The sequence below is a fragment of the Malaclemys terrapin genome, chromosome 13 (genome assembly GCF_027887155.1).
Source record: "Malaclemys terrapin pileata isolate rMalTer1 chromosome 13, rMalTer1.hap1, whole genome shotgun sequence".
Taxonomy (NCBI): domain Eukaryota; kingdom Metazoa; phylum Chordata; order Testudines; family Emydidae; genus Malaclemys; species Malaclemys terrapin.
In genome coordinates this window covers 28,258,391-28,280,522 of record NC_071517.1, presented here as the reverse complement: position 1 = coordinate 28,280,522, position 22,132 = coordinate 28,258,391, and the positions used below count along the sequence as shown (strand labels likewise).

General features: G+C 55.1%; 1 protein-coding gene across 1 annotated transcript; it reads right to left on the bottom strand.

The window, feature by feature from the left end:
• Positions 1 to 15,932: 15,932 nt before the first annotated feature.
• LOC128847889 (fibrinogen-like protein 1-like protein) lies at positions 15,933 to 21,525 on the bottom strand. The gene is made up of 3 exons (XM_054047621.1): positions 21,518 to 21,525; positions 18,521 to 18,630; positions 15,933 to 17,140 (listed from the first exon to the last, which is right to left on the bottom strand). Exons 1-3 carry the CDS (start codon positions 21,523 to 21,525, stop codon positions 16,461 to 16,463), a joined length of 798 nt encoding a protein of 265 aa, XP_053903596.1. The 3' UTR covers positions 15,933 to 16,460.
• Positions 21,526 to 22,132: the final 607 nt, after the last annotated feature.

The following is a 22,132-nucleotide window of genomic DNA, read 5'->3' as shown; positions in this document are numbered from 1 at the left end:
AAGAGCCAGACTTCAGTGGTGATACACCCCAGCTGGGGTAGCAACAGGATTGAGAACGAGGTAGGAAGTTCAGAGCAGCAAGGAAAGCCTGGAGGGGAACTTGAGAAGAGAGGTTGGAAAAGTGCAGCAAAGAGAAAGGTGCAGACCTAGCTGTTGGGTCCAGGGCTATGCCCATGGACAAAAAGAGCAGAGAAGGAGAGCATGCCTGGGCTGTGCTGAGAAGGTTAGCCCAGGGAGAAGGGCATGAGAAAGTGTACAAGCGTGGCCTAATGCCAAGATGGGAGCAAGAGTTCTTTGTTTTGGGGGCAGAGAAGCAGGCAATATCAAAAGACACGGCCTGCTTAGGAAATTGCTGAGTGGCTGAACGAGGGGCCAGGGCCCTAAGAAGTTAGAAAGAAAGGAGAAGGTGTCCTCTGACACAAACCCCCATGAGGCAGGCAAGGTGGAGGTGGCTGGGGTGGCCATGGACCTTGCAGACCCTCCACCAACACACCCTGTCGGGTGCTGCAGGGAGATGAAGGACGAAATGATTGGCCCAGAGATGAAGCAGACTGGAGGAGGGACAAACACAAGGGTGGAGCAGTCCATGGTGGGTTCTCAGACCCTGACCGAAAAGGTTTTGGCATATGCAGCGGCAGTAGCAAAAAGGCAACAGAAGACGCTAAAGGCTTCAGAAGAGGCTCTGCAAGCAGCTGTTCATGAGACTGAGTGGCTGCAGGAAGAGCGTCGGGATACTGCAGAAGAGAAGGTTTGCCCCCGAGCGAGCTGGCAGTGGAGCTGCAGACACTGGGCACAGGCTGTACAAGCGCGCAGCCGGTGACAGCGATGAGATGACGAGGGATGAAGCTTGGAGAAGAATAGATCTTGCCCCCGTGTGGGCCAGGTTCTAAGGAAGAGGGTATATAATGGGGGGCTTGGCGTGTGGGCTATAAAGCCTGGAGCTAGGCCAAATGGATTACAGAGTGAGCTCCAGCTGAGGGGAAACCAGGGGAAACCGCCACAAAGGTACAGGAGCGGGCCTAGCTGTTCGGTACAGGGCCTTGGGGCAGAACCTAGAATCCAACTGTCTGTACTCGGCTAGCTTGATTATCACTTCAAAAGTTTTTTTTTCTCTTCATTAATTGGCCTCTCAGAGTTGGTAAGACAACTCCCACCTGTTTATGCTCTCTGTATGTGTGTATATATATCTCCTCAATATATGTTCCATTCTATATGCATCCGAAGAAGTGGGCTGTAGTCCACGAAAGCTTATGCTCTAATAAATTTGTTAGTCTCTAAGGTACCACAAGTACTCCTGTTCTTCTTTTTGCGGATACAGACTAACACGGCTGTTACTCTGAAACTCAGAAATTAGTAGACTTTATGGGCAGAAGAGACAGTTAGAGCATCTAATCTGACCCCCTGCATATCACAGGCCTTTCTGCACCATATGGGGCAGGCAGAGCTCTGCCTGGGTGCAGGGGGAATGGGATGGGGGTAGATCAAGGAAAGGGGGGAGGGGAATGGGTGTGAGGGAAAGAGCTCCTGTCCCAGATGAAGGAATTTGGGGGCAGAGGAAAGGACCCTGCTCCACACAAAGGGGAGAGGGTTTCTGTGAGTGCCAGGGGGCTCCATTTCCCCTTCCACTAGCTCCCCATTTACAGAGAGCCAGAGCAGTACCTGCAGCAGGGAGCGGGAGTTGCTGGTGGCCTCAGAGGCACAGGCCCTGCAGCGCCTCGGGCACCTGGTGCAAGTGCCGCATGATACGGAGCTAGCGCATCACATTGGCCGTGACGTCCTCCTGCTGCAAGGGAACGAGAACCTGTCTGAGACTCAGACGCCTCCGAGGAATCAGGGGGGATTAACAGCCCCTGAAACCAGCAGCATTTCCACCCAGCCCCTGCCCACCTCTGAGGGATGGATTCCCCTCCTGACCCCCCGGATGGAGTCTTGTTGTCCTTCCTAGTGACCTCCAGTGGCAACCCCCGTCCTTGTACGGGGAGCTCCTGCCACTTCCCCCTCAGTGCCCCTGACAGCTGTTCCACCTCCAATCCACAGCTCAAGTTCTCAGACCCCTCTCCTCCAGCCCCACCCAGGTTGGGTAGGGAGGGGACTGTAGCGGGGGGGGGCAGGAGGGATTCTGGCAGCAGTGAAGTGGGATGTGGGGAGGTTGAGACCTTTCCCCAAGTCACCCCCATCCCATTTCCCTTTCCCCAGCCACTAATGCGGAAGCCGCAGGATGGCAGCCCTGGTGAATGGGACGGATCGGCAGCCCCTGCTGACTAGGGTTACCATACGTCCGTTTTTTCCCAGACATGTCCTGCTTTTCGGCAATCAAACCCCCGTCCGGGGGGAATTGCTGAAAAGCCAAACATGTCCGGGAAAATGCCGGCCGGGCACTTCCCCTCCCGCAGCTGCTCTGCTCCGCTCCTCCCCTCTCAGACTTTAAGAGCCGAGCTGCCCGAGCCAGCGCTACTGGCTTCGGGCAGCCCCCCCTGCCTCCGGACCCCGAGCCACGGGCCAGGCACTTCTCCTCCCCGGCTCCAGCTGAGCTGCTCCACTTCTCCCCTCTCAGACTTTAAGAGCCGAGCTGCCCGAGCCAGCGCTACTGGCTTCGGGCAGCCCCCCCTGCCTCCGGACCCCGAGCCACGGGCCAGGCACTTCTCCTCCCCAGCTCCAGCTGAGCTGCTCCACTCCTCCCCTCTCAGACTTTAAGGTTCCAGCTGCGCTGGGGAAGCGCCGGCCGGGGGCGCAGGGTCTGGGGGCTGCCCGGCAAACTGTGAAGCCAGTAGCGCTGGGGCAGCCCTTTCCCCGTAGCTGGGAGTGGGAGGGAGGAGGGGGCGGAGTTAGGGTGGGGAAGGAGCAGAGTTGGGGCGGGACTAAGGGCGGGGAAGTGGGCGGGGCCAGGGCCCGTGGAGGTTCCTCTTTTTTATTTATTAGACATGGTAACCCTACTGCTGACTGAATCCTCCTGTTCTCTCCAGAACGGGTCCAGCCTTGCCAGCAGCAGGACAAGCGTCCCCTGTCCATGTGCCTCAGCCCTGCCTGGTCAGACGCCGTCACCCATCAGTCCTTGGCCTCCCAGGCTGCCAGTGATGGGAGCAACTCTGGGTGGTGGCTCGGGTGACACAGACACCAGACCACTAGGAATTGGGTGCGGCCCTGTGGGACAGGAGAGTCTCGCAGAGGGCACTTGGGGGACTCTACTGCCCTTCCCAAGAGCGATAGCACCCTGTCCTAAGAACATAAGTCTGGGATGAGGCAAAGCTTGTCGTTAATTAGCCTGGCTAAAGAGCTGGGTGGAGCTGCTCCACGGACAAGCTGGCTCGCTCCTGCTCATGGAGGTGAATTCATCTCCCTTCCCAGGAGCACCTGCTCTCCCTTTCATTCCCCACCAGGCTCCTTGTGCCAGGCCAGCGAATGGCCACAGGATGGGAATGAGGCATGGGCCCCGCCCCAATCTCCTGAGTCTAATGCAGCTGCTCACTTTGTCCCCCATCAGCTGCTGGGTTTCCCCCAGGAGGGAGTAGGTGACAGGGAGAGAGACACACACACATTTGTCCCTTTGGTTGCAGGGCTTCTGTCCTTCCAATCCCATTGGTGGCTGCACAGTGGGCAGAGTCCTCGCTGCGTGCCCGGCCCAACAGAATTGCAGGGCGTGGTGTGGAACACAGAAAGAGATAGAGAGACTCATCCTCCAGCCGGGGTCAGTCTGAGAGAAATTGGCTGGGGTCCCAGTCTCACTCTTCTAGCGGGTGCCATTTCCCAGCTGGGTTCCTTACCCCTCTGGTGCAGCAGCAGCTGGTAGAGCCGGTAAACCCCCTCCCTGGCCTGCTGGCTGATGTCCTTGGCTGGGTCACTGACGGACAGAGCTAGCTGTGCCATGTGGTGACCCATCCTGGGGAATTCCGCTGAGTTCTAATGGACGGGAGAGGGAAGGGGACTCCATCAGCATTTTCCTGTCAGCTCCCAGTCCCCCCCGGGCCAGGACTCTCCTTCCCCTCAGCCCCTCTGCAGGAGATGCTAGAGGATAGGAGCTAGAGCCAGACCCTTAATTTCCTCTGCCCCCAAGGAAGCCTGGAGCACAGGGCTGTGGGCAGGGCCCTCCATGAGGACTTGCTTCCCGCTGCTCCAGGATGACAGGGAGGCATGAACCTGGAGCACAGCCCCCTTAAAAGCCCAGAGTCACCACTTAACTAGGACAAGAAGAACTTGACTCAAGCCAGGCTCACTCTCTGCTCTGCCTCTGCCTCCCCAAGAGGAACACTCCTAACCCACAGCCCCTGCAGCAGCAGATCCTACAGCCCGTCGGAGCCAGCCCACCTACCCCTGGAGTCAGGAAGCTGGGGTCAGAGGTCACTTACGTCAAACTCAGGGAGGGTGATGGTGGATCTGAGCAGGGCCGTGCTGCTCTTAACGGCCCTGGCTCTCTCTCGCGGCCCCCTGGACACGATCCAGTAGTTAATGTGCTGTGGGGAAAGGAGGCATTGCACTGACTGCCCTGACCAAGAATGCCCACTGCGGGCCCGGCTAGGAGGACAGACTGGAAAATGGATCTAAGAGTGAAGGTAAAATTGCCCCCATCCCTCTCATCGGGCTCACCTCCAAGATGTACTGGAGCCTGTCGGTGTCTGGGGACTCTGCCAGCAGGTTCCCCAGCATGGCGTCCAGGAGGTCTGGCAAGACCCTAGGCAGATCCTGAAAGCAAGGGAGAGCCATGGGTCAGAGTTAGGGAAACTGGGGCTACATCTGCCACAGGATGGGAAGTGGGGTCTCTGGGAAGCACTGGTGAGACCCCAAACACATATCCTGGCCTCTCTCATTCACATCCCACTGAAGGCAATTAGCAAGGATTCATGGCAGGATGACAGCTGGCTCATCTATCCATGACTTTAGCATGATCTACCTGCACTTGGGTGGTGTCCTTCTCCATGCCCAGGGTGAAGACGGCGTGCAGGGCAGTTCGGAGGAGGTGGGTCTCCAGCTCTGGCTCCAGGGCAGGCGTCATGGTGCTGGCAAGAGAAAGGAGCCTGTATTAGACTGTGCAGTGCGGGGATGGGACTGGCACCAACACGCAGGTGAAACTGCAGTGAAATAGGCACAGGCTGGCAAGAAGGGAAACTGAGGCACCGAACCAGGGAATGACAAGGCCAAGGTTTCTCAGACAGACAGTGGCAGGGCAGGAATAGCACCTGTTCCCTGGACCCTGCTGACCCTCTGTATCTGATCCTGGGAGTGAGCCTCTCCCCAAAGCCAACTCCTTCAGGAGCCCATAGCAAAGAGACCCCCCCAGACTGTCCTGGACTCCCTGAGAGGTGCCTCCCCCGAACTGGAGCACCAAGGACCAAAGTGGCAGCATCTAGTGTCAGTGGGGTTCATGTGGCTCAGGCCAGACCCCTGGGCTGGGGACCCACCCCCATAGCACTGATCGAGGGCCTGGGCCCCGGGTGTTCACAGCCCCGCCCTCACCTCTCCCTGAGCCCAGCCTGACTCCTCACCTGGAACAAAGCTGCGGCGCCCATCGGCCTCGCTGCTGCCCGAGTCCCAGGCACTGCTGCTGTCCCATGGGGAGCGGGCCGAGCTGCTGGTGGTGGGACAGGGATCCTCCACCTCCTGCCCTGGGGAGGCTGGAAGGTCCTCACAGATGGGGCAGGGCGATGCCTCCTGCTGGGAATCAGGGCTGGGCTCCTGGGGCCGCTGCTGCCCACACAACATGGCCCAGAGTCACCCTGCCCGGCTCCCCTCCTGCGCTGGGTCCTGCCTGCCCAGCCGCATCCTGGCCCAGCTCCATTTCGACCTGGCCTCGCCCACCTCGGCGCCTGCGCTGGGAGCGGGTTTTCTCCGCCAGAAGGCTGGGCACTTCCACCTCCTGGCCTGGCCGGGAGCTCCTTCCCCGCCAGTGGGGACGGAGGAGCCGCTCTGCTCCTGGGGAAGATGGCAGCTGCTTCCCTCAGGCTCTGGGGCCACCTGCAGAGCCTTCTTCCTGAACATCCTTAGGAGCCTGGCCATCCTGGAACCGAGCGGGGAGCGGGCGTGAGTCTGGGGTTAAGGCAGCCTCTCACTAACCAGCCTGTTTGGTCCCTCCCCATCCCTGCCCCAGCCAGAGCAGCTACTCCTCCCCCACAGGGGTGCACGTAATGCAATCTACACGCACTGGCAGGAGTTCATTGCATGATCTGCTTCCTGCTGTTTGGTTCTGGGCTGTTGGAGTATGGGCTTGCAACCATCTGTGCACACATATTATACTAATTGCATCTAGACCACATCTCCCTAGTTTGTTTGTGAGAATGTCCTTATTAACACCAAGATGGATCACATCTACTGTTTACCCACCTCCACTAGGCCCGTAACCCTGCCAAAGAAGGAGCTAGGATTGGTTTGGAATGATTTGTTCTTGATAAGTCCATGCTCACTAGTCCTAAGAACCAAATTGTCCTGTAGGTGCTGACAAACTGATTGTTTAATAAGGAGTTCCAGTATCTTTCCAGGTATGTTAATGGATGGGAAGATGTTCTTTTTCAGGGATCTCTGACGAGAACTGGGGCACAGCACTTAGTTTGTTGAGGCCATAAAATGGAGACAGGCACCTCTTTTCTTCTCCCAGCACCCCAGATACCTAAAAGGGTGGGACTCACATCCCTCAATGGGCTTTAAAAAAGACAATGGTTACAATGTGGCCTCGACCATTTCTGGTTTCTGCAAACTAGATGTTTTAGCAAAGTTTAGAATTCCTTGGTGCTCAACACCGTGAAACTCCCCTTTCTCCTTCACAAAGGACTTTAACGCCCCTTATCTCACCCAGGCTCTCGACTGCCCAAAGTTGGAGAATTGTCCCTGTTCCCACTGCAGAGCACCCCCCACGACACACACACAGAGTCCTCCTGGTGGTGGGAGGGGAACAGAGGAAAGGACAGAAGATGTAAGAGATGAAGAGAAAGGAGGGAGGGATGGAGGAAAAGGTAAAACCCTAATGTCCCCAGTGATTCTAAGGGACAAAATCCCAGGTGAGGAATAAAATTCGACCACCTTAAGCTAGTGTTTTCCATGCCTAGAATTCAGCTGGCGCCAGATGCATCAGACTGAACAGGTTCCAAACCTCTCGGAGGCTCTTACCTTCTAAACAGGGACGTCAGTTTTCTAGTAAAATCAGGAAAAAGAAAAGAGAAAACTCAAAAGAGGTTCCTCCTGGCGCTCATGTACGTGAAACTAAATACTCTCTCAGACCTCAAAGAGAGATCTCGAGAAGGAGACTTGCTGAAGCAAAGCCACAGGGGTTTCTGAGGTTTCCCTGGCCCTGCGCCCCGTCCTGCCTGGCTGATGTCAGCATCTCTCTGTGAGGTCACCACCTCCCGAGCACCTTTGACCAATAGTCTGAGGTCCTGCAAAAGGCCTTTGTGATGTCACTGCCACACCCACCCCTCCCCTGCAGTGCTAATGTCCTGCCACAGGGCAGACACTTTGGAGGTTTGAGCTACACAAAGAGGAGACACTTAGATCTCAAAAATTAGACAAGATGCTTCAGTCTGAGCTAAGTAGTTGCTGCTCTTAACAATTGCAACATAATAAAAAATAAAATAGACTATTTCATCCATTCTATTATGTCATAATCTGATCTGAGTAAACACGATAGGACACCTCATCTTATGCACTGCTCCTAGTGACACTCTCCAATAGATCCCCATCCTCCACCAGCCGGGAGGTAGGTAGGGGCGGATTGTTATCCCTACTAGAAAGAGAGAGAAACTAAGGCTGAGAAAGGAGAATTGACTTGTCTTAGGTCACACAGCCACTCCGTGGCAGAGTTGGGAATAGGACCCAAGAGCCCTGATTTTCAAATAACCATCGGATCTTGAATTTCAGACATTGAATGACCTGAATAAAGTGCTCTCAAGCGAGTTGCAGACCAGCAAGAGTTCATAGTAATTATTCAGCAAGTATTTTAGGAGAACTGGAATGGTAGAGAAAATAATGAACTGCAGAGAAGCAGCAAAATTTGTCGAACATATGACTGGTTATGACTATTTACTTGGTCTTAAAAGAAAACAGCAGGGACCTGAGTCTCCTCCCTGTCAATAACCCCCTGCTCAGCCAATCAGGGTAGAGACCGAGGGGCGGGAGGATGAGGGTTCTCACCAGAGAGCCCAAAGGATGGCCCAGGTCACCGCTGGGGATCACTGTCTGAGCACTATTTCAGCCCCACATTTTTCGGTGGACCTCCCACAATGGGAGTTGTAGAGCACCCCCCACGACACACACACACCCCTCCTGGTGGTGGGAGGGGAACAGAGGAAAGGACAAAAGAAGTAAGAGATGAAGAGAAAGGAGGGAGGGATGGAGGAAAAGGTAAAAGAAAAAGGACAAACCTTAATGTCCCCAGAGATTCTAAGGGACAAAATCCCAGGTGGGGAATAAAATTTGGCCACGTTAAGCTAGTGTTTTCCATGCCTAAAATTCAGCTGGCGCCAGATGCAGCAGACTGAACAGGTTCCAAACCTCTCGGAGGCTCTTACCTTCTAAACAGGAACGTCAGTTTTCTAGTGAAATCAGGAAAAAGAAAGGAGAAAACTCAAAAGAGGTTCCTCCTGGTGGTCACATACATGAACCCAAATACTCTCTCAGACCTCAAAGAGAGATCTCGAGAAGGAGACTTGCTGAAGCAAAGCCACAGGGGTTTCTGAGGTTTCCCTGGCCCTGCGCCCCGTCCTGCCTGGCTGATGTCAGCATCTCTCTGTGAGGTCACCACCTCCCCTGCACCTTTGGCCAATAGTCTGAGGTCCTGCAAAAGGCCTTTGTGATATCACTGCCACACCCACCCCTCCCCTGCAGTGCTAATGTCCTACCACAGGGCAGACCCTTTGGAGGTTTGAGCAACTCCCTGTGGATCACCCCGCTCAATGAGTGTTCATTCTAGGAAGCAAGCCGGCTAGACAGTAAAACAGCAGAGGCTGCTCCCAATGCTACACTCGGTTTCTCAGAAATGAGTAGACTTTATGGCTAGAAGAGACAGTTAGAGCATCTAATCTGACCCCCTGCATATCACAGGCCTCCTGTCTACCACAATAGCTACTTTTGGGGCAAACACATTCCGGAAAGGCATCTAGTCTTTATTAATGACATCAAGAGATGGAGAATCCACCACTTTCCTTGGTAGCTTCTTCCTGGGTTCAATCATCCTCGCTGTTGAATATTTGTGCCTTATTTGTCATAGGAATTTGTCTTTTTTCACCTTCCAGCCATTGGGTCTTGTTCTGCCTTTCTCTGCTCAATTAAAGAGCCCTTTAATACCCAGTATTTTCTCTCCATTAAGGCACTTCAACACTTCAGTGAAGTCCCCTTCAATCTTCTTTTGATAAGCTAAACAGGTTGAGCTCTTTCAATAGCTCACTAGAAGGCATTTTTCTCCAGCCCTCAGAACATTTGGTGGCTCTTTGCTGCCCAGCTCCAATTTCTAGGACCATCTTTTTCAAAGGAGGACACCAACACTGGAGGCAGTATTCCAATAGCAGTCTCACTGCTGCTGTGTCACCTCCCTATCCTACTCACGGCTCTGCTCCTTCGTCTAATGATGGCTTTAGCCCTGTTCACCACAGCATCGCACTGGGAGCTCATGTTGAGTGGCTTCTCCACTCTGGCCCCTAAATCCTTTTCAGAGTCACTGCTTTCCTGGATACACGTCCCCATTCTGGAGGTGTGGCCGGCGTGCCTTGTTGCCACGTATAGGACCTTGCATTGGGCTCTGCTCAAATTTGTTTTCTTTGAATGGGTCCAGCTGGCCGAATGAGCCAGATCGCTCTGTATCACTGCCCTCTCCCCATCAGGAATTACCACTCTGCCTGTATTTTGTCACCCCCCAATCTTATTCGCAGTGATTGTATGTTTTCTCTTAATTCATTGATAACAATTATTTTAAAAAAATTAGTCCTTGAGAGCTTCTTCAGACCCTTAGTACCCAGGACCTGCTCCCCACATCACAGTGAGAAATGCTGTCCAGCCCTGCTGGTACATAGGGGATAAGCACAGAACAAACGTACCTTTAGGAGCTGGGTTGTCCATAGGCTCTGTGGGGGTCAGCAGATTACAAACGCACGACAGACCTGTAGTGTAGACAGGTCCCAAGTGTGTCTCGGTTTCCCACCCTGTAAAATGGGGAGAACAAACAAAACCTTGATTAGCTCCATTTGATAGCTGGGGAAACCGAGGCACCCAGCGGTGCAGAGACTCGCTCATGGTCCCAAAGCCAGGAATAGAAAACAGCAGATCTGATAGCCAGGCAGGCCTGGGACCTAACCCTGGTTTTCCTGGCCTTGCTGCTCTCAGTTTAGTCACAGCCTCCATGTCTTTTCCCCCGTGTCCCTTAACCCCAAGTCACTGCAGAAGAGAGATTTTCTGGTAGCCAGCTGGCTCTCCTGCATGTGGATGTCGTTCCAAAAGACGTGCTCTGGCTCAGTCCCATGCTATGGTTGGCTGAAGGAACCACTTGGTGACATTCTAGGCCCTGAGTTATACAGGGGGGGCGACTAGATGCACATAATGGTCCTTTCTGACCTGAACCTCTATCAATCGCTACATTTTCTGCTGCTAGGAAGAGAACTCTGGACCTATTTTCTCTCATTCACTTTCAGTCGGAATAATTTCAATCCAGGCCAAAGGATTTCCTCTTCCATTGTGTCTTCAGCACCTTTGCGAGCAACCAGTTACTGTTACCACAGGTTACCAGTTTCAACCTGTCCCAGGGTGAGATGGCCAGAAAAGGGGTTGGAGCTCAACTGCACCTGGTCCAGGTGATGCAGCTCCCTAGGGTGAAGGGAATAAGTGTGGGGGTCACGTGACAAGACGCAGCCTGTGACTAGAACCCAGGCCTGCTGAGAGATAGAAGGGCAGGCTGTGCTCAGCCAGGAGAGAGACCCCAAGGGAAGCAGGCATGGGAGGGGCTTGGAGAGTCCTTCAAAGGTCAGGGACAAGCTGGGAAGGGGCCAGGCTGAGCACTAAGGACAAGGCCCTAGGAGGGAAAGACAGGGCAGTTTAGGAGATGGGGCAGATAGTCCAGTTGGTTTCGGCTCCCAGGACCAGACACCCAGAGGTGAAGGTGATTGTCGGGGCTTCTGTCCTTCTTCCCCAGTGTAGATTTGATAGTGGAGAAGACTGATGCCGTAAGGGGGAAGTGAGTTACCCCAAGGTCACCCAGTGAGTTTATATCACGAATGCATACTCGGAAGGATCCAATAGAAACATGGATTTTCCAGTCTCTTCTTTCTAGGAGTCCCCAGGGCTAAGGTAAAACTCCTGCGGCCCCTCCCCATTCTGCTCACCTCCAGGATGTGCTGGAGTTTGTCTGTGCTGGGGGGTGCTGTCAGCAGGATCGAGAGCTCGTCATCCATGTTCTCTGGGCAGGCCTTGCTCAGAGCCTGCCAGCGGAGGGAGACCAGGGGTCAGGAGCCTGCATTAGCACCGGTGTGCCATTGACCAGGAGCCGGCTGAGGTAAGCGCCGCCTGGCCGGAGCTCGCACCGAGAAACCCTGCCCCAGGTCGGAACCCCCTCCCACACCCAAATTCCCTCCCAGACCTCACACCCGGCACCCCAACCCCCTGCCCCAGGTCGGAACCCCCTCCTGTACCCTAATCCCTCCCAGACCCCACACCCCCACCTGCACCCCAATCCCCTACCCCAGCCCTGAGCCCACTCCCGCACCCAAACTCCCCCCAGAGTCCGCACCCCTACCCTCTGCCCCAGCCCGGATCCCCCTCTGCCACCCCAAACCCCTAATCTCCAGCCCAATCCCAGAGCCCGCATCCCCACCGGAGCCCTCACCCCTCCCTGCACTCCAACCCCCAGCCCCAGCCCAGTGAAAGTGAGTGAGGGTGTGAGAGCGAGCGACTGAGGGAGGTGTGCTGGGCTGGAATGAGTCGGGGTGGGGCCTTGGGGAAGGGCATGAAAGGGGTTGGGTCAAGGGCGTTTGGTTTTGTGCAAGTAGAAAGTTGACTTAAGGACCTTTGAAAAGCAGCCTCCTTTGCACCGCTCCTGATACGAGGGGCCAAGGCGCCCCCGGACATGAGAACCACAATAGGCCAGAGCAAAACGCTGCGTTAGAAATCGGAGCTCAGGCTGCCAAGCGTACGATAGCTGACAGACAGGAGATGCGGGAATTAAGGTTGTGCCTTCAGCCAGCAACTGGTGTTCATCCGTTTGCACCACACACACACCTGTAGGCAGGGCCACTATTTCCTTGTCTGTCTGCCTGTTTAGTGTCTCTCGGTCCTTACTGTGCCCATCACTGTGGTGTCTGAGTGGCAAACCAAGGGTTTGACGTGTGCATATGAAACTGCCTGACTGGAAGGACGTGGTTTGGTGTGGATCAGTGACTGCTGGGGCGATTGGTGGCAGAAGGCTCTGAGGTCCTGGCTCATTCCAACCTGGCTCATTCCAATGGCTTCTACAGCTGAGAACAGCCCAGTCTCCTGCCTGGGTCCGACGCAAACCAGGAAGTACAGGACCACGGTTAATAAGAGCAGCTCAAAAGATCATTTTCGCTGAGCCCAGCCCTGCACAGATTTCCAGCTTAGGTTTGCATTTTCAGCAAAAGTTCTTGATTATTTTCTCCCAACCCCCTTCTGCCTCCCTAATAGCCAGCCACCCCGTCAGTCCCATCCTGGGGCGCTCCAGGGAGAGCGTGTGTGCATGTATGTGTACGTCTGTATATATGTGTATGTGTACATGTGGGTATGTATGTGTGTACGTGTATGTGCACATGAGTGTGTGCACATGTGAGTGTGCGTGTGTATGTGTGTACATGTACCCCAGTCAGATGTATACATCTGGATTTCCTTTGAAAGAATTTTCAAATTGAGCTGATCAAGTGCAATGGCAAAGCACCCAATTCCGCTGCCCCCCAACTGCCTTCGCTGCTTTAATGTACAACCTGCTCCGGTGACATCTCTGACTCCTGAAAGCCCTAACGCTCCAGGGGAGCAGGCCGTGCCCTGCCCTGCCCTGGCTGCCCCGGGTGTTACCTCGGAGGGAATCGTTCCAGATTCCAATGGGTGGCAGTTCCAGGGAAGAGCCGTATCTGGGGGGAGGCTGTACCAGACCCGCCCGACCCAGGCAGGCTCCCAGGTACTCTCTGCTCGGGGCTGATAAGGCTCCTTAGCAGTTTCTCTCCAAACAAATTCCAGTTCAAGACACCTGAGAGCTCCACAGCAGGGCAGCATCCCCAGAGCACAGCAGGGCGGGGTTAGGGGGAGCGGTCGGTAGCAGCACCTGCCCCTCGTACAGCAGGAGCGAGAAGTGCCAGCCACGTGCTGCCTCCATCCCCAGAGGCCAGGTGAGAGTGAATTCCCACGTCCCCGCATGATTGGTTCCGTCACTCTTCTACACTTACATGGATTTCCAATGTCAATGTTTCTAACATCAGCTTTGCCAGCTCTCCTTACACCTTTGTCTGCCTGAGCAAAAACCTGAAATGCAGCTACCTCCTCCTGCTTGGTGACTATAGACCTTAATGACAGACCTCGGAACTGCTTAGTCAAGCTGACTAGCTGCAGCCCCTCGGGTTGCCTGCTCTAAGGTTTGCTGGCCAGGCCACAAGTCATTTCTGTGCCTCTTCCCTGCTCCTTCTCAGCATTTGAACATCATTCGACTAGTGTGAACAAGAGTCTATACTGGGGAGAGCCCAGGGTGAGAGAGTCACTAGACTCTTGTCAAGGCTGCTTCCCCACTCTGAACTTTAGGGTACAAATGTGGGGACCTGCATGAAAACTGCTAAGCTTAACTACCAGCTTAGATCTGGTCCACTGCCACCATTCCCAAGTGGATTCCCTTCCCTGGGAAGCCTTGAGAAACCTTTCACCAATTCCCTGGTGAATACAGATCCAATCCCCTTGGATCTAAAAACAAGGACAAGTCAATCAGGTTCTTAAAAAGAAGGCTTTTAATTAAAGAAAAAAGGTAAAAAACATCTCTGTAAAATCAGGATGGAAAATAACTTTACAGGGTAATCAAACTTAAAGAGCAATAGGCCAGAGCAAAACGCTGCGTTAGAAATCGGATTCAAAGTACAGCAAACAGAGGTAAACACTCTAGTAAAAGGTACATTTACATGTTGAGAAAACAAAGTAAAAACTAACACGCCTTGCCTGGCTGTTTACTTACAAGTTTGAAATCTGAGAGACTTGTTCAGAAAGATGTGGAGAACGTGGATTGATGTCTGGTCCCTCTCAGTCCCAAGAGCGAATGACTTCCCAAACAAAGAGCACAAACAAAAGCCTTCCCCCCACCAAGATTTGAAAGTATCTTGTCCCCTTATTGGTCCTTTGGGTCAGGTGTCAGCCAGGTTATCCGAGCTTCTTAACCCTTTACAGGTAAAAGGATTTTGGAGTCTCTGGCCAGGAGGGATTTTATAGTACTGTACACAGGAGAGCTGTTACCCTTCCCTTTATAGTTATGACAACTCTGGTTATACAGTGCTCTGTATACATCTGTGAAGCAGGAGTGCTGAAACCCCAGTCACAGACGGGGTCCAGCCTCAGAGAGCGCCAGCCTGGCCCTGGGGGGTGGGGGTGGGAGGGCGACACGGAGAGCAGTTTGGTCCGATGGAGGGCACTGCTGCCAGGTGGCTCATGGGGAGGGGCGGGGGTGGGCTGTGGCGTATGAAGAGTTCAGGTTGTTTTGGAAGGGGGGGTAGCCATGTTCAGGGGGGAGTTGGGGTGTGGGTGGGACCCCAAGTTGGGGGGAATAGTGCAGGGGAACCCTGGGTTTGGCAAGGAGCCGCCAGTCAGCAAAACGGCTGAGCGAGCTGGTTGCCCGGGACAGGCTGAGGATGTCCCCGCTTGCAGCGTCATGCTCCAGCCTGGCGAGGGATGGCTGGCTGGGGAGGGCACCAAGCGCAGCCTGCAATGGGCAGAGTGGGGGGTGGGGGTGGCTCCCACCACGGACAGCGGAGATGGGAGGCGGGAAGGGGAGAGGTCAGTGCCCTGGGCAGGGGGATCCCCCGCTCCCCCACTGCAAAACAGCACACCCCCACCTCACCACCAGCAACCGAGATGGAGGGGACAGCTCAGTGCACGGGGGGGGGGGGCAGGGGTCCCTGATACTCCCAACTGGAAAATAGCAACCCCCTCCCCCCTGTCTGCACCCCAGATGCTGAGGAGGGAGGAGGAAACCTTCCAGCTGCACCTCAGCGGCTCCCAGCTTCCCTCCCCGTGAAAATATCCCTCTTTCCAAGCCTGCCCCCCCAAACTCCCTCCTACGCACGCTCTCCATGCAGGCTCTGTCAGGAAGGCCAATTAGACAGGGCCTTGTGTCCTGGGGATGCACTGAAGGGCCATGGTCAGGAGGGGAATGGAAAGATGCAGTTTGGGGGGGGGGGCAACACCCCTTCACATTCCCCCCCCCCATCTTCACCCCTGCCAGTGGACCAGCCAGGGCTACGTCATGGCCCATCTTTGGGCTATAGCCCACGATTTGGGAGCCCTGCCCGAGGGTGAACTTCATCAGGCCCAGCTGACTTGAATCCATGGCGTTATTCTTTAGCCTGTTCGTTCCCTGTTCGGGGGGTGCTCCTGCCCCTGGCTGTTAGCATTAATGGTGTTCAGCATCTGGTCACAATGAACTTTGATTGAAGTGACTGAAGCCAAACAGGCAGGAAATGCTCAGAGATGCTCAGAGGACGTCAGCCTGACAGATAAATACACTGCTAGGAGCTGGATTATACCTTTTGATGGGTGGAGTTAAAATCTCATTGACACAGCTGTGAGGATGCACTCTTCATTTAAGACAGCTGGAAGCAACAGGTAAGGGGGCCTCATGTAGAACAAGCCATGATGGCGTGTGCCCAGAAACTAGCCCCCAGACTCCATTGCCAATTTCTGATCCCCACTGGAACATCCCCAGGGCCCCAAACTTTGACTAGCCCCTTGGGTTGAAGAGGGACACCAATATCTTTATTGTGCAGTTTCGTTGCACGTCTATCTAATCTCAATGGTTCATCAGCAACTAATTACTGTTGCAATGTTTTCTCATGTAATAACCATATTTATTAAAAACACAGAGGCCAGGTTTTTGAACCCAAACTCACCACTGCTAATACATGAAGGATTAAGATGTAAAGTCCTGGGTTTGAGTCATCTTCCCATTTAAATGCTCAATTACAGTTGCTAGAAATCCAGTGTCATGATTCATTGATCACTAATGCCAAGGGGCAGTGGCAGGGCTGGGAGAAGCAGAGGTTAATGTGGGTCTAAAGTTGTAGTGAGTGACATGGCTTCCAGCGAGGCAGAGTGGAAGTGGGGGTCCAGTTATACACACCAATCACACTCTTCGTGTCCTTCGAACGCACCAGCTGGGTCAGCTCTCAGCATTTATTCCAGCGAATTTACCGTGCAGAAGCCAACAGGGAAGGGGGTGAGCAGAGTGGAGGCATTGCAGGGACTGCACTGATTAGGTGGGGGATGGCGCGCCGTGTCTGATTTAACATTGTCTCCCCTTCTTAGCGGCGCCGGCTCCCAAGGAGGATGGGCTCCTCCTGCCGGACACAGCACACGTCTGTTGGCTTAACCAGGATGAGGGAAGACTTGCACTCCCCACTCTTACAGAACCCTGCCCAGTAGATGTAGCCTTTCCCATTGAGCAGGACGTTCTGACACTTGTCGTACCACCAACCTCCATAGCTACTTGCGCAATTCCCACTGGCCTGGTCCTGATCCTTGTCAGTCGTGCTGAACTTCATGTTGTCGTGTATGCCCCCCAGGCCGGAGTGGTAGGTGGTGAGATAGTCCTCGCCGTCCCCAGAGTACCTGCCCAGCCTCAGAGGGTACCCGCTGGGCTCATCCTCGACACTGAAGATGTCGAACTCTGCGTAGCGGGTGTTGTTGAATTTGTCCTCCACGACAAAGCGGACCTTGTAGATGTTCTGCCGCGTGAGCAGGGACAGGTACTCGTTGCCCAGCCAGTAATCCTGCTGCACGTTCCCAAAGCCGTACTTGTAGGTGCTCCAGGACTCCTTCCAGGTGATCTCTGTGTTGTAAGAATTTCTCTGGACAACGGTCCAGCCTTTGCCTTTGGTGTCCATGTCACACCACACCACTCGAGGGGGAGAGCCTGCCGGCTGGATGACATGGACCCCGCTGGGGCTGTCCCTGGGAATGTTGCTGCAGTCTTTGGGGAACCCTGAAATGCCACGAACATCAGGTTAAGGGGGCAGGTGTGGGGGGGGGCGGGAAAGAGCGCTAGCTAGCTCGATCAAATCAGCCTGGGGTAACTGGAGGCTGGGTTTTAGAGGCAGGTCCTGTGTATTTCACAATACTACAGCCACAGAATCCACCCCGGCCATTCCTGGCCACAGAATCCGGCTCCAGATCTTACACTTTCATTTTACCAATAAAATAAAATAAGAATAGTTTCTTGCTCTGCTGGTTTTGAAGAAACTTTAAAGAGATGAATCAAGTGTAAACCAAGGCTCTGTATCCTTCCTGAGTCCGTACTGCTGAAGAAATCGTTTGGGGAGGGTGGGGGAGACGCTGCCAGATCCATCTCAGCGAATGTTAATTATGAAACCCATCAGTGACAATTTAAATGGGAGTTTTCAAAGAGCCTAAGGGAGTTTGACACCCGACTGTGATTGGAATTCAGTGGGATTTAGGCACCCAACTCCCTGTGGAGCCTTTGAAAATTCCAGACATCCTATCGAGGGGCTTGTCTTTGGGGCGGAAATTGTCCCGAACTATCCTGGTAGAATGAGAGCACTGTGGTTATACTGCCCCTCCCCTCCCCAGGGTCCTCCCTCGAGCCTGAGCCCCCCCCAGCTCCCCTACCCCCCAGACAATCCCCCTGTGTGCCCCTCCCCCATAGCTGAGCCGAGGGGGAGGAGCTGCTGAGCTCTGCGGGGGCAGGGGCTCAGGGCCACCTCTGGAGCTGGTTCGGCCCCTGGCCTGCCTGGGCAAGACCCTGAGCAGCTCCCAGAGCCGCTGGAGGTGTGGGGAGAAGGGAATGAAAACCCCTGACAAGGAGGAACTGGCTCTCCCTGCTGCCTGGACTCTGGGGGCAAGGCTTCTAGGCATGAGCGAGAGATCCCCAGCTGTTAGCCGGGGCTAGCCCTAGTATAGGAGTTGGTGAGATGGAAGGGTAGAACTCCCAGCCAATTTGGGGGGGGTGCCTGGTTCCCACACGCTGCCCTGCAGTTGGCACCAGCGCTCTTCAGTCACTGCCGGGGGCTTGGCAGCCGTTACCGGAGAAAGGGATAACGAAGCTGTGTAAAGCAAACAGCCAGTCGAGCAGCACCTCCCCCACCCCGGCTGGCCCATTCCCAGGCGCTGGAGGCCTGCGAATGGGAGTAGTGGGCTCACTAGCTCAGGCTGGCCTTGCGATCCCTTCGGAGAACTCAGCGTTTCTTTGGGCCCAGCGCTGGCGGGGGGGCTGGAAGGTGCATTCAGTGGATAAGTGGATCTGGGGGTGACGCCGGCATGGGGGAGAGGAGCAGAATCAGGCCCACGATGCCCTGATCTCGGATATGGCAGATGATAGAAGCCCTCCGACGGGTTCTCTACTTACCCCTCTCGACCTTCTTGTGGGCCAGGGCGCCGTTGCCCTGCACAGGGCTACGCAAAGGAGTGCCATCATGGACAGCGCAGACAGAAGCACGAGAGAGCTGGACTGGAACCCTGCAGGGGACAGAAACCACTGGACATGAGACCAGGAGAGAGTTTCACAAGTGCCTAAATCCCACTAGAAGTCACTGGGATTTAGGCACTTAAGTGACTTAGCCACTCTTGAAAATGTTACCCTTAGACGCTAAGGCCAGAGTTTTCAGAGGGCTCAACTACTGGGCCAGATTTTCAGAAGAGCTCAGCTCCCAGGTAGGCACCGCAGGACATGGCTGGATGTTCAAAGAGGCTCAGCATGGGGGGGTGGGCCCAAGTCTCTGGAGACGGGGTGAAGCCCACCATTCACCTCTCCCCCGGCCCGGCCACTGTCTCCGTCTCTGCAGCCGGCCCGATTAGCACACAGCTGGGACCCAGCTGCATGGTAAAAACCATTCAAAGATTGCGGCTCCGATGTCCTGGCTCCCGGGTCCCGGGCGGGTCAGGGCCAGCTGGAGCGCTCCCTGTGGTGGGGAAGGAGCTGCCTCCTCTCTCCCCGCGCTGCACCGCTGCAAGGGGACTGCTGCTCAGAGTAACCCCCTCTGTCCCAGCTCCCCCCGTCCACAGTCACTACCACCAACCGGAGGGCAGTGCCCGCTCACCCACACAGAGACAGCAGCTGGGCAGCCTCCGGCAGGGCTCTGCCCCCCTCAGATGAGCGCCAGGTGAGAGGGGCCCAGGGCACAGAGCTGCTGTGTGCCCCACGCCAGGCATGCTGCCCCCTGCACTGCAGCCCAGCAGCCCAGAGGGGGACACGCTGCTGACACTGCAGCTGTTCTGTGGGCCCAGCTCAGGCCAGGCTTAAAGTGGGCAGAGTTGCCAGGGGTCACAGTCCTGGCCAAAAAGAGTTCAAAATGGAGCCAGGTCCCCGAGGGGTGCACTGTAAGCGCTGCCCTAGCAAGGGCATGGCCATTTATTTCAGCCGGGATTAACATAGACACCCCTCCCCCTCCCCACACATGCTTTTCCCAGGCCACCTTCAGCACTCAGCGCAGGGATTCACAATGACCTTGCCGGGATCAGCAGCCCAGAGCAATCCAGACTCTTGGACAGAAACCGGCTCATTCACCCCCCGCCCTCCCCCCCACCCCCAGGTATATCTATCACGGCCCTGGTATTACATCTTGTGTAGCTACAGCCCACATAACGCAGAGCACGGCATATGCAGCCCCCAATGGTAAATAGGTTGAGAACCCTACAGCAGAGGCTCACGTGTGAAGCTCCAGAGGTCCCAAGTTTGATTATAGCTGCTGCCGGCCCATGACAGTTGCAAAATGGCAGCTTTTTGCGGGGCGGGGCGGGACGCGCCGGGCAGGGTGTGTGTGTGTGTGTCAAACCAGAACAGGCTAAAGCCGCACTGGAGTCCGACACCGTGCTTTCTGTCAGCCATCAGTGTATTCATGTGGTGTTGCAAAGTTAGAAAGTCCACAACTAACCCCAAAAGTGACCGTGATACAAACGTGCAAATGAATTAGAGAGAGAGAGAGAGAACACCGTGTAAACGACACACCGAAACACACTGTTGCAATGGAAACACTTTGCCCAGACATCATCCACAGACAGATTTCATTGGAAACACCTTCTTTTTGGAGCTGCCTGGACCCCAAATTCTTCAGACAATGTCACAGCCCAAGTAACTGTGACATGCTGCCAGCAATCTCAGGTATCCCTGTGAGAGGGAGGAGAGAGGCGTAACCCATGGCAGGCAAAGGGTTAACGCTTTAAAGGAGAAGGATTTCAGTAAGTCTAACAAGCCAGAACTACAATGTTTGGAACTGAAGTGAAATAACAATCTGGAGTCACTCATCCTTGAAAACACGCCTCCCCTTCTCCGGACGCCCCAGAGGAGCGGGGACGCTGCCAGCTAGCAGCCGTTCACACACTGTAATAGTCTAAGACACAGAGGGCCTGAGTTTGACCTGTGACCTTGGAAAACTCATTACACTGCACCATACCTCAGTTTCCCCATTTTTAAAACATGGCTTATCCTAGTTCCTTTGTGTTCTAAAGTACTTTGGCCCCAATGCCCAGAGGTACCTGGGGCAGGGAGGGAGGATTACTGCCTAGGGTCCAGCAGAGCGCTGGGCAGGGGATCCCCGCCAGGCTCCTGGTACCCCATGGCCCCGGGGCACTCTTTACCCACCAGGAGGCACTGCCAGACTCCTAGCTAGCAAGGCTCATGCTGCAGCATGCACTTGCTGGGGGAAATGCTGCTCCGTTTCAAAGGAAAAGCAGCATGTACCTCACTGCGCCCCTATCCCTTGTGCCTCGGCCAGGCAGGGTCGGGAAAGCAGAGGATGCACCAGGGCTCCCCTCCCCCTTGTGCACCTGCCCGGGCTGAGGGGCGGCACTGAGAGGAGTGCAGGCTGCCCCTCTCTATGCAGTAGTTACTGCGTCTGTCTGGGCACGTTCCTTCCTGTGCCCGGGCACTCAGGGCACATGGTGTCCCACAGGGGCCACATAGCATGCCCTGCCACTGCACCTCCCCCACGTGCCCACACCGCCTGGGGCTCTGGTGCCCACCACCAGGCTCTGGCCCTACATCTCCAGGCTGTATGAAATACTGGGCATTTCAATAAAACTCACCCATCCCGACGCTGCAGCTGAGCGGGCAAGTTAGCAACCTGAAGTGTCCCACTTCCACATCAGAAACCAGAGCCAGGGCTCCATGCCTTTATGGGGAAAGTGCCACTCCACATCCAGCTTATCTTGCTTTCTCAACTGCTGGCCTCAAGCCTGGCCTGTGGGTAGGGAAGGAGCCCCCACTGGAACGTCTGCCCAGCCTTTATTTACCGCAGATACCAGATTTCTTGGGCTCCCTCCCTCCTCCCCGAGAACGCCAACGTTTCTGAAGCCGGGCAGGTGTGAGCCAAGGATTTAATTTCTCAGTGGGACTCTGCGGCATTACCGTATCATCGGCCTTCCAGACGAAGGACGCACTAAATGGAGAGGATCAAGCCAGAGGAGATGGCAGGAACGGGGGTTGTGCAGAACGTGATGGGGGTGTAACGCTTGTGCCAGGTGGTATTGGCAGTGACAAGGACGAGAATCAGGATCTCGGGGTTCCTCTTAGCATTGCAAAGCAGAACCAGCTGGAGCGCCCCTCCCAGAAATCTGGGAAACTGACCAGTACGTCCCTAACAGGCAGCTGTTGCCCCGTTGCGAGCACTGAGTCTGTGTCCAACACACGAGAACTTTTATTCAGAGGAGAAAGAAACGCAGTATGAACTGGGGAAACCACCACAAGAGTGACTCAGCAGTACGTGAACTGTGAGTGAAACGCCCGCCCTACAATCCATTGGGCAGCAGCCCCTTGCCTCAGTTTCCCAGCTTGCGATGAGAGAGTCCAATGGACGAATGTCCCTTTGGCACACCCCTCCCATTTTCCCTCTGCTGTCCCCGTACCCGGTTTACGGGCCCAGCTCAGCAGAGTTTGAGAGTTCAGGGGATGTTCGGGGGGGGGGGGTTGGCCTCCTGCCCCAGGGAGAGAAGGGGTGGGCCAGGGATGCCTCTGCCTCTGCTC